The following is a 21,025-nucleotide window of genomic DNA, read 5'->3' on the forward strand; positions in this document are numbered from 1 at the left end:
TATGATATGGCTCAGAATGAAACAAATCAAACATAGGACACACACACACAACAAAAACAGTAAAGAAGGGGCAACTGTAGACTACTAGCCTAGGCCTATTCTTTTTTTGTATATGTATTACGTCATGGCTTTAAATGAGACCTTACTGTTATATCAGCATAGTATTTTTCATATTCCCTAATTTTAAATTATATAATGTACGTAGAAGAAAAGTGAAAGGGTTTGCCTTTAATCAAAGCAAAATGGCAATAGTGAACATACGAGTGGTCAAAAATCAACTGTCGGGTTTGCTAGATGTATTTCTCTCATCTATCCTCTCAAAATACAAAAAACTATTAACAAGACAAGAAATGGAAGCCAAATGAAGTGTACATTTGGTACACGATATGAGAAAAGTATGAGAGGAAAAAGATGATGAGAAGAGAAAAAGAAAAAGAATGGAAAAGAGCACGGCAAACAAAACATTTTGAAATAAAATAGGCTACAGTAGATCCATATGGTGTTTATTGTATTGTTTTTCACTCATCCTTGATATTTGAACATATTTGCTCTAAGGAACAGGCTAGCTGGACATAGTTAAAAATATATTTATAAAAACCATCAAATGTGACCTTTTGTTAGTGTACTGTGATGCTCAAGTGACGTTCTCCTCATTATGTCACTCCACCGTGAACTTTGCCCTACACAGAGCGGAACGTTTCTTCTGCGGGATTTGTTTAAGACCCATATATGATTAGCACCACCTTAGTGACAGGTAAACTTCTCGTAATCGGTCATAATTCCCACAGTTTGAGCATTTAAAAATAACTTGTAACTGGCATTGGGAAATTAAGATGGACCATAGACGCTTTGCCGATGTAAACTGCAGTTGTCATTCAGTCTATGCTCTGAAACCGCGGCAGCGACTCGTTGAATATAACAACGGCTTGCAGCGCGTCTCAGCCAATCACTTAAGAGAGCGTCTATTCTTACTGACTTCTTATTGGCTTGAGTGGTAGGCGGTCCCCTCGTGTTCGCCCCTGGACTCACTCTAAAATAAGTCCGGCCTCTCCTCCTTGGGTGAAGGTTCATTGCGGTGACTCTTTGACGTTAGCTGTCTAAGTTAAACACTTTTAGCTGCAATGTCTGGCCGTGTTCTCGTTGGAGTTAAGCGTGTCATTGACTACGCCGTTAAGGTAATTTACCTCTACTGTTTCAATGGGCTCATTTACCGTTTACAAATATATATTTTCTGTGCTCATTCTCTTGACTTTATGTGTGCTGCTAGCCGACGTTGTTAGCCTGCTCACGCCAGCTGTCTTGAGAGCTAAAGACCCCCACTTACACATATTTGACAGATTACCTGTAAATCTGCAGCGAAACTCATTTGGTCTCTCTGCAGGGTGCAGCATGAGCAATTTAGATTATTGTTAGAAACGCTACACTGTATAGCACCTTGCTGGTTACCCGAGTCACTGCCTGGCTGATGTTTTCAAGTTGTGTAACATTGTTTCATGCGTGTATCATGTCCTCCTTATTTTCACCAAATGGTCTGTAGGACAAGTATAGGTTACAGTCATACGATTATTGTAAACACAATATTTTACGTTATCACCTTTATCCTGTCTCTGAGTTGAAGCACAAAAACAGCACAATCTGTTATCAGCTGTTCCATGCTCCTGCTTCAGCTGCCCTCAGCAGGATCTGTACAGTTTCTAGTGCCCAATACTGACTCAACACAGCTCTAGCTTTTCCCTGTTCCCAACTTTAACAGAGGACATGAACGATGATACAAAATAGAATGAGTCACAGAAAGTATTGTTACATTTTCTTTTTTGGAAAATACACATTATATATTGATGTGTTTGCTGTTGTGTGAGATTGAGGTTATTATAAGTGTATTATTTGTGATATTAGGTTATTTATTGTCATGATTATTTATAGCCTACTCTTAGCATTATGTCACACACACTGTCGACACTGCCCTAATGTGTCTAATGAATTATATCTCCTCCCTTAGTGGCTTTTGGTGTTTGTCAGGCTGCCATTGTAAATAAGAACTTGTTCTTAATGACAAACCTGTTTGAAATAAGATAAATACAATCTTATTTTAAACTGGGTATTCTGTATGTAAAGTAATACAATACAGGTCGTTTTTAATAACTGTAGTTAGTCCCTTAGTTCTGTTTTACTGAAATCTTAAAGCTGTATCATAATTTTCAGTTGACAGACAATAGTATGGTAAATGGCAATATTTTATAGCGTGTGTATCCAAAGAATAAAGAGTTTACAAGGTTTTCTGTTCATTCGGCCATTCACACACACACACACACACACACACTCACACTCGCAAACTGATAGCAGCAAGCTACCATGCAAGGTGCTGGCGTGGCCATTGGAAACCATTTGTGGGTCAGTGTCTTCTTGCTCAAGGACACTTCAACAGGAGGACATTTGGATGTCTAACTGTCATCCCAGGTACCATCCTGCTGTAGCTCATGAGCCACAGCTGCCCAGAGTTATGCTTTCAAATTTGTAGCACCAGTGAGAGAAGACCTCCTCAGTTTTAACATGACGATGCCCCCTTGCTTAAAGTTTTCCTTTTTTTGTTTGGAAAAACTTGACTGGCCAGACTCGGAGCCCTGACCTCATCCACATGTAATGCCTTTGCCTTGAATGGGAACATGATCCGGGCCTTAGCGCTCAACATCAGCACCAGACCTCACTCATGCTTGTGACTAAATGGGATCAAAGCCCATCGGCCATGGTCCAAAATCTTCCTTCCCAGAAGAGTGGAGGCTGTTACTGCAGCACATCAATGCCCATTGTTTCGGAATTAGACATCCACATACTGATTTCGGCTGTCTGCGTGCTTATGGCCATATCATGTATCACTGGACAGTGTGCCTCTGAACAGTGAACACCAGACCTTTTATTACAAATAACATATGTCTCGCCTACTAGACATGCTGTTGTCTCACTTCATGTGTGAGTCTCTGCCACCGTTGGCCCTAGAAACCAGGCTGTCTTCTTGACCGTTTTTCCTGTTGTCTTCTTACTCTTCAGATTCGCGTGAAGCCGGACAGAAGTAGCGTGGTGACGGATGGCGTTAAGCATTCGATGAACCCCTTCTGCGAGATCGCCGTGGAGGAGGCGGTCAAGATGAAGGAGAAGAAGCTCATTAAGGAGGTTGTGGCTGTCAGCTGCGGGCCACAGCAGGCACAGGTGGGCCAGACTCTGCACCCCTGCCTTGTTAACCAACGTCCGGGAGAAATGTATTGTGGCGTGGCAGATTACCTACCTTTTTTAAAGAGTGGTTCTTTCTAGGGGATTTATTCTTTCTTAGTTTTTCTTTCTGGGCTTCAGCTTCTTTTAGCAGAATCATGCTGTGATTAAGTCTTGATATAAAGTCACAAAACGAATTCAAAGATCAATTATACAAACAAAGGAAGAGTAATAATACTGTCATGCTTTGCGTAATCAATCGTTGCATTTGCATAAAAATAACACTGCATATTTAAGGTGTTTTTTTGTCTGTGTTACATAATAATGGTAATGATGATTTGCTGTATATTACTTAACTTGAGTGCAGGCCTAAGTTAATATAGTTTACTTTTATGACAGTTTGCCCAATAAACTGAGGAGATTTACAACAGCCAGTGATATATTAATAGGATTTCAGGTTCATAACGTTAAATTAGTCATACTGTAATTAATAAACGCAATCTCCGATGCTATCTGACATGATAAAGGCAGTATGTATGTATAAAGTTAGTTATTGTTACATTTGATAATATGTAGTTATGTAGGAACAACTATATGAAGCCCAAGCACATTGTTTTTTTAATCATTTTAGTTTTTCATTAACTAATGTAATTGGGGATCACGTTCTATTCTCATTCTCCTTTTTATATACGTTCTTTAACTTGTATTTGTCCCTCACTTAGGAGACCATCCGTACTGCCCTTGCCATGGGAGCAGACCGTGGCATTCATGTGGAAGTGACAGGGAAAGAGTATGAAACCTTGGGACCCCTCCAGATCTCCAAGATCATGGCCGCTTTGGCCAAGAAGGAGGAGGCTGTACTCGTCATCCTTGGCAAACAGGTAGAAATCAGGATTAAATTAACTTTATATCTCGATTTAAAATCGGATCATATTTCATGCTCTCATGAATTGGGTTGCTTTTTATAGGCCATCGATGATGACTGCAATCAGACTGGCCAGATGACAGCAGCCTTACTGGACTGGCCTCAGGTGAGTTCTACCTTTTTGAAAACTTGAAAACGTATCACAAAAATTATATCAGCCCAAACATGGTCTGACTCCGAAGTGATTATACAATAAATTGGATTTTCTCAGTTTTCTACAAGTGCCAAATGTGTGACGTAGCTCAGCTTATATAAGCTGAGCTATATCAGGCATAGCAGCAGGCATAGCAACCTCCATTATCAAAGTTAGCCAAGACTAGTTTTGGTCAGTAAGAGCCACAATCATCCTGCTCAAGTAAACAAAGCAGGTCAACAGTTGCTTTGATGGTTTAGGCAAAGTGCCAGTGAAACAGCCAACACTTTAACATGAACATCTCACAGTGTAAAGGTTGGGTGCTTTAAGGCTCAGAATAAGATATTGTATATTAACCCACTGCCCTTTCAAAATCAATAGTTAATTTTAATGATGTCTTTAGCTTGGATGAATTACAATGAAAGTGTAGTTACACAGTCCAACCAGCAGACAGGGCACATTCACTGTTTATGACCTTAAGCAACCTCAATCCTTCTGTCTGCTCTTTTGCACTGCAGGCTTAGTAACATACAGTCTATGGTTAGAAAGTTAGAAACGATGATGTACAAAACTGTTTATCTGTTTTTGAGGTGCACCCTTTTGGCAATATTTTTTTTTTAGGTTAATACAGTTTAAAGTATCATAGTTTCTTGTATTGTTGTTTTTTGTCTATTACATTTGTATGAATGTGTACTGTATCTTCATCTTGCAGGGTACCTTTGCATCAGAGGTGACAATGGAAGGAGATAAAATTAAAGTGGTGAGAGAAATTGACGGTGGCCTGGAAACTATCATGATCAATTCACCAGCAGTGCTTACCGCAGACCTTCGACTCAACACCCCCAGATATGCCACCCTGCCTAATATCATGGTAGGTAGCAGGGCAATGTGGTCTGAAACTCAGGAAAACAAGAAGGCATGAAATACAGTTGTTTATATTCAGAAAGTAAAACTGTAAATCTATACAATCATGACTTGGAAATCTCTCTCTCTCTTTTTATAACTCTTGAATTCACAGGTACTGTTGAAAGTGCTTCAAACACAGATAGTTAGGTTACTGTTTTGTTGCACACAATCTGTACATGTACCCTTTTTTCCCCCACTTTCAGAAAGCCAAGAAGAAGAAGATTGCCAATGTGAAGCCTGCAGATTTAGGGGTGGACCTCACATCACGGTTGGAGGTGTTGAGAGTGGATGAGCCCCCACAGAGAGAGGCAGGGATAAAGGTGGAGACGGTGGCAGACCTGATGGCCAAACTGAAGGAAGCTGGGAAGGTATAGAGGTGTTAGGAGCACGAGCAGGGGAGCGCAGAACTCAGCAGAAGGGTGAGTATGGCCGTACAGTCCAATAAAGATTACTAGATTATAACAATATTAACCAACAGTTATACATCCCAATAAATGATGTACAATGATAAATAACTAAACTAAGGTACATATCATCACAACAATGAAGAAAGAAATAAGTTTTTAGTTATTAGAAAATTACTTTTATTTTAAATAGTTAAGCTAAGAGAAAGGAGATGCAACTTAAGTTTCCAATTGCCTGAATAATTTGTAGAAAAACATTATAAACCAAAAAATTTGCCTCAGGATCATGACTTAATACATTTCAATTATAGAATTGTTTGGGTAGAATATTAATGTCATATCTTTTTATATTGCTATCTCTTGTATACTAAAAATAACTTATTCATTGATTTTACAAAGAGTATTATGTGCATTTTTGTAAAGGAAGTGATACTAATTAATGACAATAATTGCTACTCCTGTCTTGAGTTACATATCTACAATTTCTTCTCTTCTTGCAGGAGTGTCTAATTAATTACTGGATTGTATTAACATAAGCACAGCTGGAGGACTAGCTTATGTGTCGGTCTAATCCCCCTGTTTGAGACTGCTACTCCTGAGCAAGTGTGTGGTGGTACGGACGGGAGAGAAGGAGTACTGAGAAACACTGTCCTGCAAGCAGACCCAGACAACACCAAATCCACCATCTTGTGTTTTAATAATATGCATTTTAACCGACATGGTTGGTTCACCTGTATCATAGGCTGCTGTTCTCACCTTGGCCATCTTTATGCAATAACTGAAACCCAGAAACTTGCTTTCATTCATGCTGCTTTTTGGATTGCACTGTACATTAACATCCGCCAATACGAAGCATTTCACCAATAGTTGCTTGACCCAGCCGTTTAATCTTGTATATTTGTAGTCACACATCTTAAGAGGTGCAGTTTTTGTAAATGATATATGTAAATATGGACCTTATCAGGAGGAGAGGATTTGGTCCTTCAAGATTAGTGTCAAGTCTACTGGTAATTTATATAGTAAGTGAAAGTGTAACTGGGTTTCAGGACTGCATTGACGGTGTCTCTCAGTATGAGCAAGGGAAGATGGTCATGAAGCTGAATTTTACCATAAGCGCCTCAACTCTCTGTTGATTGTACAAAACATTACCATGTCAATAAAGCAGCCAGTCTTTTTCATAACTTAAGACAGATGTGAGTGTTATTTTGGCTTGAAATTACACTGACAACCCCTCACATGTTATGAAGTCTGCAAGAAACAAAATATTACAGAACTTCTAATTTCCCTAATAAGACGTTACTGTTCCTGTAACGGAGAGAACTGATGAAAGAACCCGTAATATGTGTGTCATTTTGTGGTTCTTTTGAGTTATTGGGGTGTTATATTTAGTCTGATATAAATGGGGTGATCATCAAAATATTACAAATACAAGCACCAAAAAGAACATTTACCCATGAAGTTGAATTAACGCCTCTTTAAAACAGTTCCAACATTAGCCAAACATTTGTAACCTTTATGGAAATGGACCCCCAAAGTGTTCAATACTGCATATTACCATGACTCGACATGATTTGTGAACAGTGAAATTATCACAAATATATTTTTAGGGCTGTCAAGCGATTAAAACAATTAATCTAATTAATTACAGGCTCTGTGATTAATTAACCTAAATTAATCGCATACTTTTATGACACTTTTATACCTGTTTACAAACAGCTGTATAGCCTGCTACAGTCTCTCTCGCTCTCCGTCTCTCGTAACTTCTGTCTCCACAACAGACAGCGCTGCACTGCCACAGATGCCTATGCCGAGCCGATTCATTCACCATCGTCGTACTCTTAGGCAAAAATATTGAGACACACACACATATACACACACGGGGCGGGTGTCTGTTTACGCGGGAGATGAGACAGCTAGCAAACAAAATAGAGACACGGAGGAAGATTGAGAGATACTTGAACCTACATTGTTGCACCCACAAAATCAATAATGCACAGACACTGCGGAGAATAAAGTAAGATGTCTTCCTACCTTCATGCTTATTTGCCCGAAGCATCCCATAAACCGTCCATAGAGCCCTCGGTGGCCCCTTTCCCTTGCTTCTCTCTTTACTTTTCTCCCTTTCACCCGTGCGGGCTGTGTATGCAAGCTACAGGTGCAGCTGCGCACCACTTTTGCACCGGGTCAAAGGGCATTATAGAAGTGCGATTAATCTGCGTTAATTTTTTTAATCGCGTTAACTTTTCTGTGATTAATTAATCGAAATTAACGCATTAATTTGACAGCCCTAATTTTTTTTATTAATAATTATTTGAAACTCAATTTATTTAAACAATATATTGCCCTGTTTCTTTTAACAATAGCTGAATGTATTTCATGTAATTTTTATTTATTTTCAGAAACTTTTCTTTCAAATACTTGTCAGGCTGTTGGAAAAGGCCTAAGCAACTGCCTCCATGTAGTTTATTTGATCTATTTTTGTTCAATTTAAAAAGGGGTTTGTGAAATGGAAGCAAATTTGTGAAAAAAATAAAATTCAGTAAATAATCAGCAGGATTAAACAACATTGCTATTGTTTTAAATATTTACTGGATTATTTCACAATGTCATGGTTGTCATATATATATATATATATATGTTGTTATATATATATATATATATATATATATATATATATATATATATATATATATATATATATATATATATATATATATATATTAAACACTGTTCATGTCCAGACATGTAGGCTATTGCACTTTACAGACATGTTTACTGCACTATTATTTTACAACATAACTAAATAAAACCATGAAATCATAAACACATCATTATATGAAGTTTTTCAAGGAGATAATATTGGCTTCCTCACAAAACATTCATAAAGCAGGTACTGTTAGAAGAGGGGCGGGGCCTCACGTGCACAATCAAGGCTTTGATGGAGGCCAGGTGAGCTACTCACGCGCCCCTCAGACAGCTCGAGACCGCACAGGAGGACACGGCGGTTCAGTCAAGGGCATTCCTTCGCTTGTGATTTTATCCGCTGAGAATAAAACCTTAAAAAAATAAGCAAACTCTTTAGCCTACTTTGTTGGTTAAATATGTTTAGGGTTGATTACCAAGGTAGAATGAGGTGGCTGGGTCAATTTGGGAGATTAGGCGCAGTTTTTCTGGCCATTTTACTGGGCTTCACTTTTCAAGGTAAGAATACAAACTGATTTTCAGGTTTCAATTTGCACGTTTGACGCTTTTTTGCTCTTCTGCGTTGTCCTTATACATGAAGCTTAGGCCTATATAATTAGCTCTGTGTGCATATTGGTGATATTGTTCTTTTTTTCTTCAGGATTCACGTTGAATCGTTGTCATATAGCCTACTATGTATTCGTGCTTATTGTTATAGGAACAAAATATGTATTGCCTACTGTCAACCTTTAGACAATTTCATACACTCTTCTGCAAAGTTTCCCTAGATGGGCTCACAGGCCCTTTAAAGGTGCACTATGTAACTTTGGGTGTGTCAGAAAAGTGAAAATGTTCCAAGGTATACTCATACCTGAATAAACAAATGTTCCTAAATTGGAATTGTGAAACACTCTTTGAAGTTAAGAAGCTTCCTAAAAAGTTGTACTGTTTGGTTAACAAACATATTCTAGTCTTAAATTTGGTTCCTGGTGCCTCAAAATAATTTTGTTTTGATTTTTGATGATATAAGAATAACATGTAGAGAAATATGTTTTGAAGTCTAAACATATTTCCCTCCCTTGAAACTGCAGAGTGCACCTTTTTTAAGGATTTAGTAAGACAAGGAAGACATGACTATTTCCTTCTTTTTAATGACTTGGCTCAACGCTTACAGAAGCTGAGTGTGCGCTGCTGGTTTCTCCTGACGGGCCTTCTCTGGTGGAAGCTGAAGCTGGTAAAACAGTGACTCTGGCTGTGTCCTTCAGTGGCGCCCCTGACCCAACGCTTCGCTGGTATATGGGAAGATCCCTTGTCGTTACATGGACTATTGGCTTGCCTACTACCGACGCAGATATACCTGTTGACAAAAAGGATGTGCTGAGGATTGAGCCAAATGGATCGTTAACCTTTGTAAATATCCAGCGTGATTATACCAGCAACTACACCATTGAAATGGCAAAGGCTGGACAGGGCGAGTCCTCTGCGACTTTCTCTCTGACAGTATATGGTGAGTACCTGACTGAACTCTGATTTTGGTGCTGTTGTGAGGTCTGGGTGTAATGCTGGGTTGAACCTATTCATAACGTATATCTGAACTTCCTTAACAGTTGACACCGTCACACACAGTTTATATTTCTTGGAACATTGTTTTGTCTGAATTGTGCAGACCAGAAGTGTGTGTGTCTGTCTGGCTGGATGAAATGGTTGACCAAAGCCACTGGCTGTGTTTTGCAAAATCTCCCCCGTTCTCCTCAAGTGAAGGTGGACTGCCCTGGAATTGTACGCAGATCCCGAATGTCAGTCAAGCCACACACATGCTTTTAGTAGCTCACTTTAATTGTTGGTCGTAAATACCTTTTAGATATTAAAAATGCTAAGCAGCATATGTTTGGACAGCAGGGTGGTGGGGGCCTAGGTTCAATCCCTGATGCTAGCTAGACCAAAACTCTGAATACCTTCCAGCTTTGCATTATCTCTGCACTGTTATGTGGTCAAAACATAAAGGAAAACAAACGTGTTCCTTAGAAATCTTTCAGGCATTCACAAAGTTTCACAATGGATTATCTTTAGAATCCATTTTTTTTGTATTGATTTGTATCATTTCGGTGCATTGAAAGCAAATTGTGTATATCGGCCACAAGGACGTAATCTCTTCATCCACCTGTTCCATCTACACTTCATCTTCTCTTCCCCAGAAAAATTCCAGAGTGTGATTTTGAGCCCAGAGCCTGAATTTGCCAAAGAGGGAACTGACCGGTTCACCCTGAACTATAAAATGGAACAAGGAGTGGTCCAGCAAGAGACATGGTTCTTCAATGACATCGAGATAAAAACCAACTCACACTATAGGGTGGAGCGACAGAGCCTTGTTATCCTCAGTCCAACCCGACGTGACACTGGACAGTATACGGTGTTACTGAAGAACCCCTTCAGCAGTGTCACAACTCGTTTGAATGTCACTGTGCTTTGTAAGATTAATAACTTCGATTGAAATTCTACTTTGCCACATTCATTCTGTGCAGGAAATGTCATTCTTCACCTATGTCTCTGTTTCTATCCCTTCATTCAATCTCTCCTATTGGTTGTGGTCTGCTGTAGATGGCCCAGATGAGCCGGTACTTGAGGCCCGTCCAGCTAAGCCTTTCTATGTATCAGGAGAATCTCTGAGCCTCTCCTGCAAAGCTGAGGGTTATCCACAGCCGACTGTCCAATGGGTCTTTGATGGTCAAACCCTTAATCATTCCCAAGGAGTCCTAAATCTAAATGATGTAAAGACCAGTCAAGGAGGCGTTTATACATGCACGCTGGTCAATGAGCAGACTACAGATCAGAGCAGAAAGAGCATGACTTTAAAAGTTTACGGTATGCAAAAACACAAGTGTTATCTTCTTTGTGTGTGTATGTATGTGATAGGGTTCAGCATTTTTCTAATTTACTGTAATTTGCCATAAATACTCATCAATAGGTCTCAAAAATTATATTATGATTTGGTTACACCAAAAAAACACAATATCTACCTAGCCTTACTTTAAAACCTTGTGCACCTAGCATGCTAAAAGAGCTATAAAATGACAGTCTTCTACAATCTTTGCACCTATTTAGACCTTTTTGTATGAACCTATTACATAAAAACAAATCACTGACACAGTGTGACTCTAAATAAAATAAGCAGACTGCTTGGCTGATACGTTTTTCTCTTTGGACAGAGAGGCCTTCAGGAGACCCGATGTGTGCTGTTCAGGCGGAGAATGACACCAACCTGCAGTACCATTGTCGTTGGTCGGGTGGAACCCCAGAGGCCCGGCTTTGGTTCCCAACACTGAGCAACACGAGCATTGGAGCAGGGGACTTCAGCCAGACTGTCAACACCCCAAATAACTTAGACGGGAAAACTGTCACGTGCATGGCAGATCACCCACTTGAACAGACTAGGTGCAATATTACTGCACGTAGGTTTGAGATTTATTTATTTATTTCAATTTAAAATGTTTTGTACTTTCTCCACAATCTGTCGTTCAAAAATAAAACTTCTGCATACAGTGACTTCAGTTGCAAAACCCAAACAAAAGTGTTCTATTTCTCAGGTAGCCCAGCGAAGTTCCTGCCAGTTGTTAATGTCACAGCTGATGGTGAAATAGTGGTCACTATCGACTGTGACAGTAAGGCCTCACCTGAGGCTGTGGTGTCATGGTCCTTAGGCAGCGAGGCTATCACCAGCGGGACTCCATACCAGATCAGCAGGGACACCACACAACTCGAGATTCGTTATTACAATGTCAGCAACTTCCTCGACAAAAGTTACTCCTGCACCTGCCGCAACCCACTGGGCAGCCAGAGCAGAGTCATTCAGTTAAAAGGTATAGAACTGCTTTTTATGGTTGGTTGGTAGCTTGTCACCATAAAGTAGAGGTGGGAATTGACTAGGTAAATATACAGCTTTGAGGTACTTGCACTTTACTTGATTGTATTAAAATATACAGGCCCACATGAACCAGCTAATTTAAATATCTAAATTTCAAATAACCACCCATTTAGATGATGGGTATTGAAGACGTCACCTTGGGCATAAACGAACATTTTTTAATTTGCTTGTTGTAATCTTAAATTATTTGCTCACATGTTGTGGACCAAACATTGAATTAATTATTTGAGAAAACAATATGACAACAAATGTAAAATGCAGCCCTGCGTCTATTTTAATATTAACTTACCCTTTTTTCTTTCTACTTTTAATTAAATATCAAATATTGAAAGACTTTATTATAACATCATAATGTGATATTGTTGTTTGTTCTTAAGTAAAATATGAGGTAACTTCCTGAACCACAGCCACACGTACAGTGATCATTTGTGCCATCTATATACATACTTTGATGGTTCTGTTACCTTTGGCTCCTCATTGGACTACTACTAGCTTCACCAGAGTAAAGGGGAACAATGGGCCCCTCAGACAGAGTGCTGAGTAAAACCTGAGTCTGCTCTTTCCCTTTAAACAAAGCTCTCCAGTCTTGGCTTATTCCCTCACCCCCCTCTCCTGCCCTCTCTTCATCTCCCCCTCGCTCACAATCCCTCTCTTTCCAGGACCGTCCATCTCAGATTCCAGTGTGATGGTTAATCAAGATCGAACTGTCGCCACATTGACCTGGGAGGTCCCGCCTACCGCCATTGTTACAGGTAAAACGGGAAGGCAGCTTTGGGAAGCACCCATGTCTTTCTGTTTTCATCAAATAACTTGTTCTGAAATTGTACATCTCAGCAAGTGATCTCAGCCTAGGACAGAATGCCAACACAGAAAGTCAACATAAACCATAGGGGTGTAAATAGTGTGGAATGTGTGAAGCATAGAGTTTCAGCTGACCAGTGCAAAATGAACAACAGTACTGTGAAAAGCTTAGTCATTGGGTATTATATCTCCCTCTCTTGTCAGCTTGGTTGAACATAATCAAACAGGCCCTTAACATTATTTACTGAACTCTTGACTTCTGGTATATGGTTAACGATTGTCATTGTCAACTTTGATGCAAGTGTCCTACAAAACATAAATGCTTGTGCTTTTTCAAAGGGTTTGACATTCAAATAAAAGGACCAGACCTCCTGAGCAAAAATCATAATGGCACCCAAACTAGAGGCGGGTCAAACAAATTTCTAACCATCTATCAGAAACCTGGCTACGTCAGGATTGCGGACGTCTTTCCCCTTGATCCCAAATCTACATACAGGTTTCGGATAATTCCCAAAGCTCGTCTGACTGAAGGAGAGCCATCAAAGGAACACAGAATCGGCCCAGGTATGGCAAATTGTTAGATTGATCAAAGCATGCTCAGTTCTTATCACAGGGTCAGTGATGGTGCTGCAGTAGTAAAAGCATTGCATATTGTTCATCCTGGTGTGACACTAGGAGGTTTGAGTGGTCCTGCCATAGCTGGCATTGCTGCTGGAATCCCCTGCAGCATCCTCTTCCTGATCCTGCTGGGCGGCTTGATCTACCTCTGTTTCTACTTGAGAAAGAACAGAAGTAGGTGATTTATTCTTATTTAGTCCTTAAACATGGTGACCTTCTGTTATAATAGTTTTTTTCCTTTCATTTCGTAGGTCGACAGACCAGATATCCAGTTTCCAGAGCAGTTGAGAAGGTTAGAATCACTTAACTTGTCAAAGTCAATGTAAAGGTTGAGTTTCAAGGCCAACAGATAAGTTGTGGAATTGGAAGTTGTGATGTGTAAAATATGGATACCATAACGTGTTGCCATGCTCCAGATACAGATTGTATTTATTAATTAACGTATTGTTGCACAAAGAATTCTTCTTCTGTGATTTTGTTTGGATGTTTTTAGCTTCTTTCTTGTCATTCTCAGGCAATAACAACCAAAACAGAAATAACTCCTCATAACCTGCTGGCAGCAGGGCTGAAGCCTCCTCCTGATTATAACAGAATACACCTGGTATTATCTCCATTGACAAAAATATATTAAAGTGATAGAATATTTCTTTAGTTGATTTCAATAAATATCTTGGTTCATTTCTTTCAGGCTCCCTCGGAAAGATCAGTGGCTCTCCCCAGCTTTGTCCCTCCACCCCCTGTCAGAATGGCTACAACTGTCTGAGCTCCAACATTTGCTTTGATCTGTACATTCATTTTTATAGGTTTTATTTAATTGTGTTCGTATTTGAATGTATAATATTTTTCTATATTTGCAATATTATTTTAATGCATATGAGGTTGAGAGTGATAAATATGTCGGTTGCGATGGATTTTTGTATAACTGTATAATCTTCAATTTTAAATAATTTAATATTTTTTTTCAGTTGATATTTTTTAAATCTATTTAGCTAATTATCAAGGCAAGCCTAACTGGTTCCTTCCTATCTTTACAGTTGTTGTAATATTTTCTTTAAGACACAACTACTGTCCCTCTAGGTTGTTCAATACATTATTGAAATAAAATGCGCTCCTGCACAAAATATTCCCTTTGTTCTGCTTTATGATAAAAAATATTGATCAATGTAGTTTTTTTACGGTTAATAGTATTTTAGGACTACAATGAACCACTTTCATGTTTTGATCATTTAGAAAATATATCTGCCCAATCTGATTTATATATTAAGGACATTATACTTGTAGATACTATATCTGACATGGAGGGATGTTAATCTGGGTGTGCAAATTAGCATGATTCAGCAGATTAGCTTTGTTTCCATGAACTGAGTTGTGCATCATTATTGTGTGTTTATTCTCAAATCCCCAGCAGTAACGAGCCAACATAAAACGGGTCCATCAAGTTCCATGATGTGTCAGAGTGACAGTATTGGTGTGACAACACATGGACAAAGCAGTGACAGTGCAGAAAACATTGGATCAAGTGTGAATTGTTTATCCTTCAAATACAACTTCAAGCTTTGAGTGGAGTACAGCATTCAGATTTTTTTTTGTTAGATGTTTGCTTATGTTTAGGCTTCCCTCTTGGCCATAGCCTTTCACTCAAGGTTTTTCCCTTCTGGCAAATTATTATTTTGACTCTTAACTGTGTTCAACCTACTTTGTGACAGTGATCTGCGTGCTGCATGAAGGTTCAGTCTAGGCCATGAGTGGGTGGATAACAAGAGAAACCATTTGTAAGGATCTTTCCTGCAGGGACATAGTTTGCTGTGCTCAAGATAATCATGCTGTGTGTCTCAGCGTTTCATCTCCCCCACTGTTTTTCATTTGATGTACTTTGATCAGCTTCCTTTTTCGACTGATGTGGTGGAAGATGACATGTGGAGAGCAACTCGGCACAGTCAGGTGTCTGACTTAACAGGGTCTCCTTAGATCTCCACCTTGTTCTTTATCCAAACCAAAAACACAGCTCTTCCGGTACAACTCAGTGTCTAGCCTTTACTGGCTAGCCATGCAATTGAGTTCTTCGATGCATGTGATGGAGCATTGTCCTGCATAAAAATCATGGTCTTCTTGAAAGATGCAGACTTTTTCCTGTACCACTGCTTGAAGAAAGTATCTTCTAGAAACTGGCAGTAGGTTTGGGAGTTGATTTTGAGGCCATCTTCAACCCGAAAAGGTCCAACTAGCTCATCTTTAAAGGCAACTATTAGTATCTTTAAAGATGAGCTAGTTGGACCTTTTCGGGAAAAGAAGACCATGATTGTTATGCAGGACAATGCTCCATCACATGCATCGAAGTACTCAATTGCATGGCTAGCCAGTAAAGGCCTTAAGGATGAAAAAATAATGACATGACCCCCTTCCTCACCTGACTTAAACCCTATTGAGAACCTGTGGGCCCTGCTTAAACGGGATATTTACAGTGAAGGAAATCAGTGCACCTCTCGGAACAGTGTCTGGGAGGCTGTGGTTGCTGCTGCACAAAAAGTTGATCGCCAACAGATCAAGAAACTGACAGACTCCATGAATGGAAGGCTTGTGACAGTTATTGAAAATAAGGGTGGCTATATTGGTCACTGATTTTTTTTTTGACATGTCGGAAATTTTTATTTTTAGTTGTTTTATTATTCTCACTTTAACAGATGAAAATAAACAAGTGAGATGGGAAAATGTTAGTTTTTTTATTTAGTTGCAGAATAATTCTGCATACCAATAGTTGCCTAATAATAGCAAAACATATATATATTCTCGCAAGAAAGACAAAACCTCACTTTTACTTTCGTAAACATTCAGGTTTAGGTTCTTTAACATTTTGGATTGACCGAGAGCACTGTAGTTGTTCAATAATAAAATTAAACCTCAAAAATACAACTTGCCTAAACATTTTGCACACAGTGTATAAGTGATATACGAATGATCCTCTGAATCCATTACTTGTAATACGTTCTCTTTTAACATTGGTGTTTTTACAGCAACTTAACCAGTGATGCCAGCCAGATGTATCCTGCAGAAGGAGATGCTAGATGTCAGGTTTACCTATGATATCAGAGCCCCGTCCCTCAGCACTTCCCTCCCTCTCCCTTGGCAGACACTGAGTTGAAGTCGAACAACGCAATTGATGAAGATGGCTAGTGACGCCTCCACTCAACATTAATGTTTGTTGCCTAAACACAGGATGGTGGAAAGATAGGGTCAGGTCACACTCTGCTGGGAACAGTGTGCCAACCAGGACACAATGCTAAATGTTAACTGTGAGTCAGTACTTGTATTACCCTGATGCAGATCGCCTCCTTTTGTTGAAAGGGGAAACACATTCAAATAGTTGTCTAGTGTTTCCATCATGGTGACCTTGGTGTTTTTATACATACGTGTGTGCACAGCAGATGGTGCTATTGTGCACTGCTAGAGGCAATAACTGTTTTGGACAGCTGTTAAGACGAATTAAATTGTTTTAAAAATAAATATAGATAATAATTGTTATGATAATTGAAAATGCCCCTGTCTATTGCTTTGTCTGTCTGCATCTCTATTTGCTATTTCATCTGTAATTTGCTTTTAGTCATGCTAATACTACCATAATTGCTGAATGAAGGTTAGACAAAGTACCCATTATTAGCCACTTCATAGTAAAGGCTCAATAGTTGATCCCCAACTGATGAGTATTATACAGTAATTATAATATCAGTCAACAGTTAAAAGTTAAAGGTTTTATAATACTGGGAAAGTTTTGTCTTCCTCATTTTTAAAACGTGCAGTAATAGGTACATTGTTTTCAATTTTGATCAGATGAAAAAAAGATGAAGTTATTTCCATACTCCTTTTTCAGTCTATACTTTGAGGAAGTGCATTGGTCATGAAAAGAGCAAGTGTTCATTCTAAATGGGGAAAGTGTGACATACTAGATCGTCTGTAGCCTTAACAGAAATGTTGGGTGCAAAATAAGTAATCGCAGTGAAAATGTTGTTATGTCCTGCAATCATGCAACATCAGAGTTGGTAAACCCCCTGCTAGCTACTTCCTGTGGAACAACATGAAGGGTGAACATCTCACAGCTCTTAACCGGAGTAACACACATTAACTATTCACTACCCAGAAGTCAGTCAACGCCCTGGGAGGGTCAACAGTGCAAAAACGCCGCACTCCGTAAATAAGATTATAAGATTGTATGTATATGGTCATCACCTTTTTGCACATTTACAAATGGAAAATATGTACAGTATTTATCATGAAAATTCAACATGCTTTGGGATTCTAATTCAGACAAGGCAACCATTTTGCCTGAGGGCAGATCTCTCTATTATTTTGGTCACATGGTTTGCATGTGTGCTCTCTGGGTTCATCTTCTGGCAGCATTGTAGTGGAGGTTATATGGTCAAACCGGGGCTCACCTCTGTTTCAACGGCCTCTTCTAGAGTAAACATAGTCAAATGAGGGTAATGTGCATCTAATCTGTTTGGGCAACGGCACATTTGACAGCAGGAAGTTCACCTGCAATGGAACCAGTCTTTTTTGCTTAATTTTCTGAAAGTTATTTTATCCAATGACATTTTTTCCACAATGAAGTAAAAAGCTGAATGTATGAATATTACAGTATGCTCTGAAATCCTAATGAGTGATGAATGCTCCAACCTCAGTGATGCCAAACCAATGACTATCCTGTATTTGACAAGGAACAACACTGAAAGAGGTCGATTGCTCAGACACTTTTTCCACCAATGAACCAATCAACATAATAACATAATAGTAAATAACTTACACCATGCTAAGACAGACATCTGCAGTACATCACAGCGTTCTTGACATACACTTACCACATGTTTGGTGGTAAGTGTGGTCATCAGGTTTGACATTGGACACTGCTGCACAACACTCAAGGTAACTTAAATAGACTTGAAAAGCTCAAATGCAATTGAGATATGAATCAACACTCTTTTTGTAATATCATTGCTGATATCATTGCCAAGGAAGTGACTGTAGACCACAGAAATGACACATCAACCCATTTGACATCAGCGTCTTTTTAACTTTAAGCAGTTTCTATTAATGTTCATTGCACTGCCACATGAAAAGAATCCTCTACGTGCAAAGATTGATAAGGCCGTTCATTACTCAAAGAGGGAATCATTGCTCAGATGTCCCATGAGTCAGATTTCAGTGAATTTTGATCCAAATCATAAGCAATCTGTAATTTGGGTTCATATAACTTGATCTTTTTTCTTGCATAACCCATCCATTGTAGCACCTGCAACTGTCTATGCAAAAGTGTACAAGCCCTGTGAATTTTGTTAATGCATGCCAAATGGCTTTCAGTGTTAATACTAATATTCTAATTACTATGGTGTACATATGTTCAATATTAATGTATCATGCAGCCTTGGGCAGGCTGTTAAAGTCAGTGTTTCCACAATGTCATTACATATTCAGGGTGAACATGTATTGTGCGCTCTACATGCAGAGTATAATTTTAACAAGCAGTTCTTTGGTCATGTGTCTGTTCTAAGGGTGTATGTGTCCCCATGACCACACCCCAGCCATCACTGAAAGAAAGTGTGCGCTTCAGCATGTTCTATTGACCACAGCAGTACTGCAAGCCTCTGCACATCCACAGTTCCAGAATACCTAATACAACAACAGACAAGGACTGTGGTGCAGCGGCCTCATATCCCAGAACCTCCCCCATCCCTAAACAGCATCCCCCCTCCCCTCTCCACTAGCCCCCCAAAATACTCCCATGTAGTCCAGTGAAAAAGAGTCACGTGGCTTTTGGCCCACCAGCTCAAGTGTATTTGTTCTGTGCTGATTGTTTTAAAGGATTTTGCCTCCATCAACAGAAAAGTGGAGGGGATAACTTTTTGGAATTCAGCCTAGGGCTTCCTCTTTGACGTTTCGCTCACTCCCGGCTTGCACTCTCTGTCACTCTTTCCCTGAGGAAAGCCTGATACTTAAGAGGTTTGACTTGTCCAGAGGAATTCAGGTAAGAATATACTTTGCTAATCGCTGATGCTAATAAGGTGTTAAGAATTCGGAGGAAAAAAATGAAACATTAATAAGTAATATGCATATCATGGCACGCTATCCAATGAGTGTATGTCTTTCAGGTGGGCTGAAGGGCCTTCACTGTGAGAAAGTGACAAGTATCCATGATTAAAGCTCACATCATCATCTGTATCGTGTTATATTTGTTGTTTTTCTTTTTCCAAATTCTCCATTCAGTATTTCCTATTGATTGTTTTTACTTGATACACTTGCCCACATTTCTCAAGATATGAGGCCAAACCTGAGATTCAAAATGTATCTCCTTCCTACCATATGTACATAGAACTCTGACATGGTCTGCTATTGAATGCTTTGGCTATTTCATATCATTTTGTTGTTGTCATGCTTTAAAAAAGACAATTCATGTCCAATTACAGTGTGTGCAGCTTCGTGGAGAAACAGGGTTTAACCTGTTAAAAGGTCATCTTTGAGGGGTTGGTCTACTTCAGGAAAACATCCCATTTGTTTGCATTGAAGCTACTGTCATTATTGTAGTTCTTAAACGTTCTTCAACATGTAATTCAAGGCTTCATCTCACAGCATTATGCGTTGCCTGTGATGTTCTTAGTCTAGTTTCTGATTTGGGATATTTCTGGTTTGAATGGGAAATACATACAGTGTATTTGTGGTTTGTTTTACTGCAGTAGTGAGTTCACCAAACATGGTCAAACAGGGAGAGAGCACATGTTGCTAAGAGCTGATTGTATTATGTTTGGTATGATTACTCTGTCCAGACCAGCAATGCTCACAATGACTTTGGTGCTTTGCGGTTACAGCTAACTGCGTTGTCAAGACCAATTGATATGCGTACATAGAAACATAAATAGCTCTTACATCCTCTCTTATCTTCAGATCGAATTTCCCTTGGAAGAGGAACCGCAAATATGTCTCTGAGGAATTGTGTAGTATGTTACACTGTTGCCGAGAGGTGGTGTAATGTTTGAAGAAGATGGTGTTTGACAGCAAGGATGTAGGCTTAAACCCCTAGTCCTGCTGGGTAAACCTAAACAGGAAATGTAAATGCATTCAGCGGATACCTTAATCATGGTGGCCTAGCTGTAACTCAAACATATAAAAGATAAGCCCTCATTTTTACCTGTGGCGATCCCGGCCAACATCACAGCGGACTGACTGCATTTGGCAGCTCTTGGATGTGCACAATCTTTCCCTGCCTCTACATGCACTCTTTCAGGCCTTTCTTGTCCCCTCAATCCATTTACTACTAAACAATTAACCCCAAGCTGTTGTAGAAAATGACTAACTTTTTCCCACTAAGTTGACGGGCACTACTGACTTCCTTTTTGTTTTCTTTTTCTGCACAGTGCATTAAGCCTTTACCACCGTCAGTGTCACTC

The 21,025-nt window shown here is 39.4% G+C and overlaps 2 protein-coding genes across 2 annotated transcripts; both read left to right on the top strand.

Moving 5' to 3' along the window:
• Positions 1-1,045: 1,045 nt before the first annotated feature.
• On the top strand, positions 1,046-8,080 carry etfb (electron transfer flavoprotein subunit beta). The gene is made up of 7 exons (XM_080040318.1): positions 1,046-1,175; positions 3,046-3,204; positions 3,927-4,085; positions 4,173-4,235; positions 4,975-5,133; positions 5,372-5,587; positions 6,073-8,080. The coding sequence occupies exons 1-6, from the start codon at positions 1,122-1,124 to the stop codon at positions 5,540-5,542; spliced, it is 765 nt and encodes a 254-aa protein (XP_079896444.1). The 5' UTR covers positions 1,046-1,121; the 3' UTR covers positions 5,543-5,587; positions 6,073-8,080.
• Positions 8,081-8,570: 490 nt separating this feature from the next.
• On the top strand, positions 8,571-14,696 carry vsig10l (V-set and immunoglobulin domain containing 10 like). The gene is made up of 12 exons (XM_080039251.1): positions 8,571-8,773; positions 9,429-9,761; positions 10,450-10,722; positions 10,853-11,116; positions 11,461-11,703; positions 11,839-12,111; positions 12,836-12,928; positions 13,317-13,541; positions 13,653-13,769; positions 13,847-13,887; positions 14,110-14,196; positions 14,284-14,696. The coding sequence occupies exons 1-12, from the start codon at positions 8,674-8,676 to the stop codon at positions 14,356-14,358; spliced, it is 2,124 nt and encodes a 707-aa protein (XP_079895377.1). The 5' UTR covers positions 8,571-8,673; the 3' UTR covers positions 14,359-14,696.
• Positions 14,697-21,025: the final 6,329 nt, after the last annotated feature.

This window comes from Ammodytes marinus (genome assembly GCF_949987685.1).
Source record: "Ammodytes marinus genome assembly, chromosome: 13".
Lineage (NCBI taxonomy): Eukaryota > Metazoa > Chordata > Actinopteri > Uranoscopiformes > Ammodytidae > Ammodytes > Ammodytes marinus.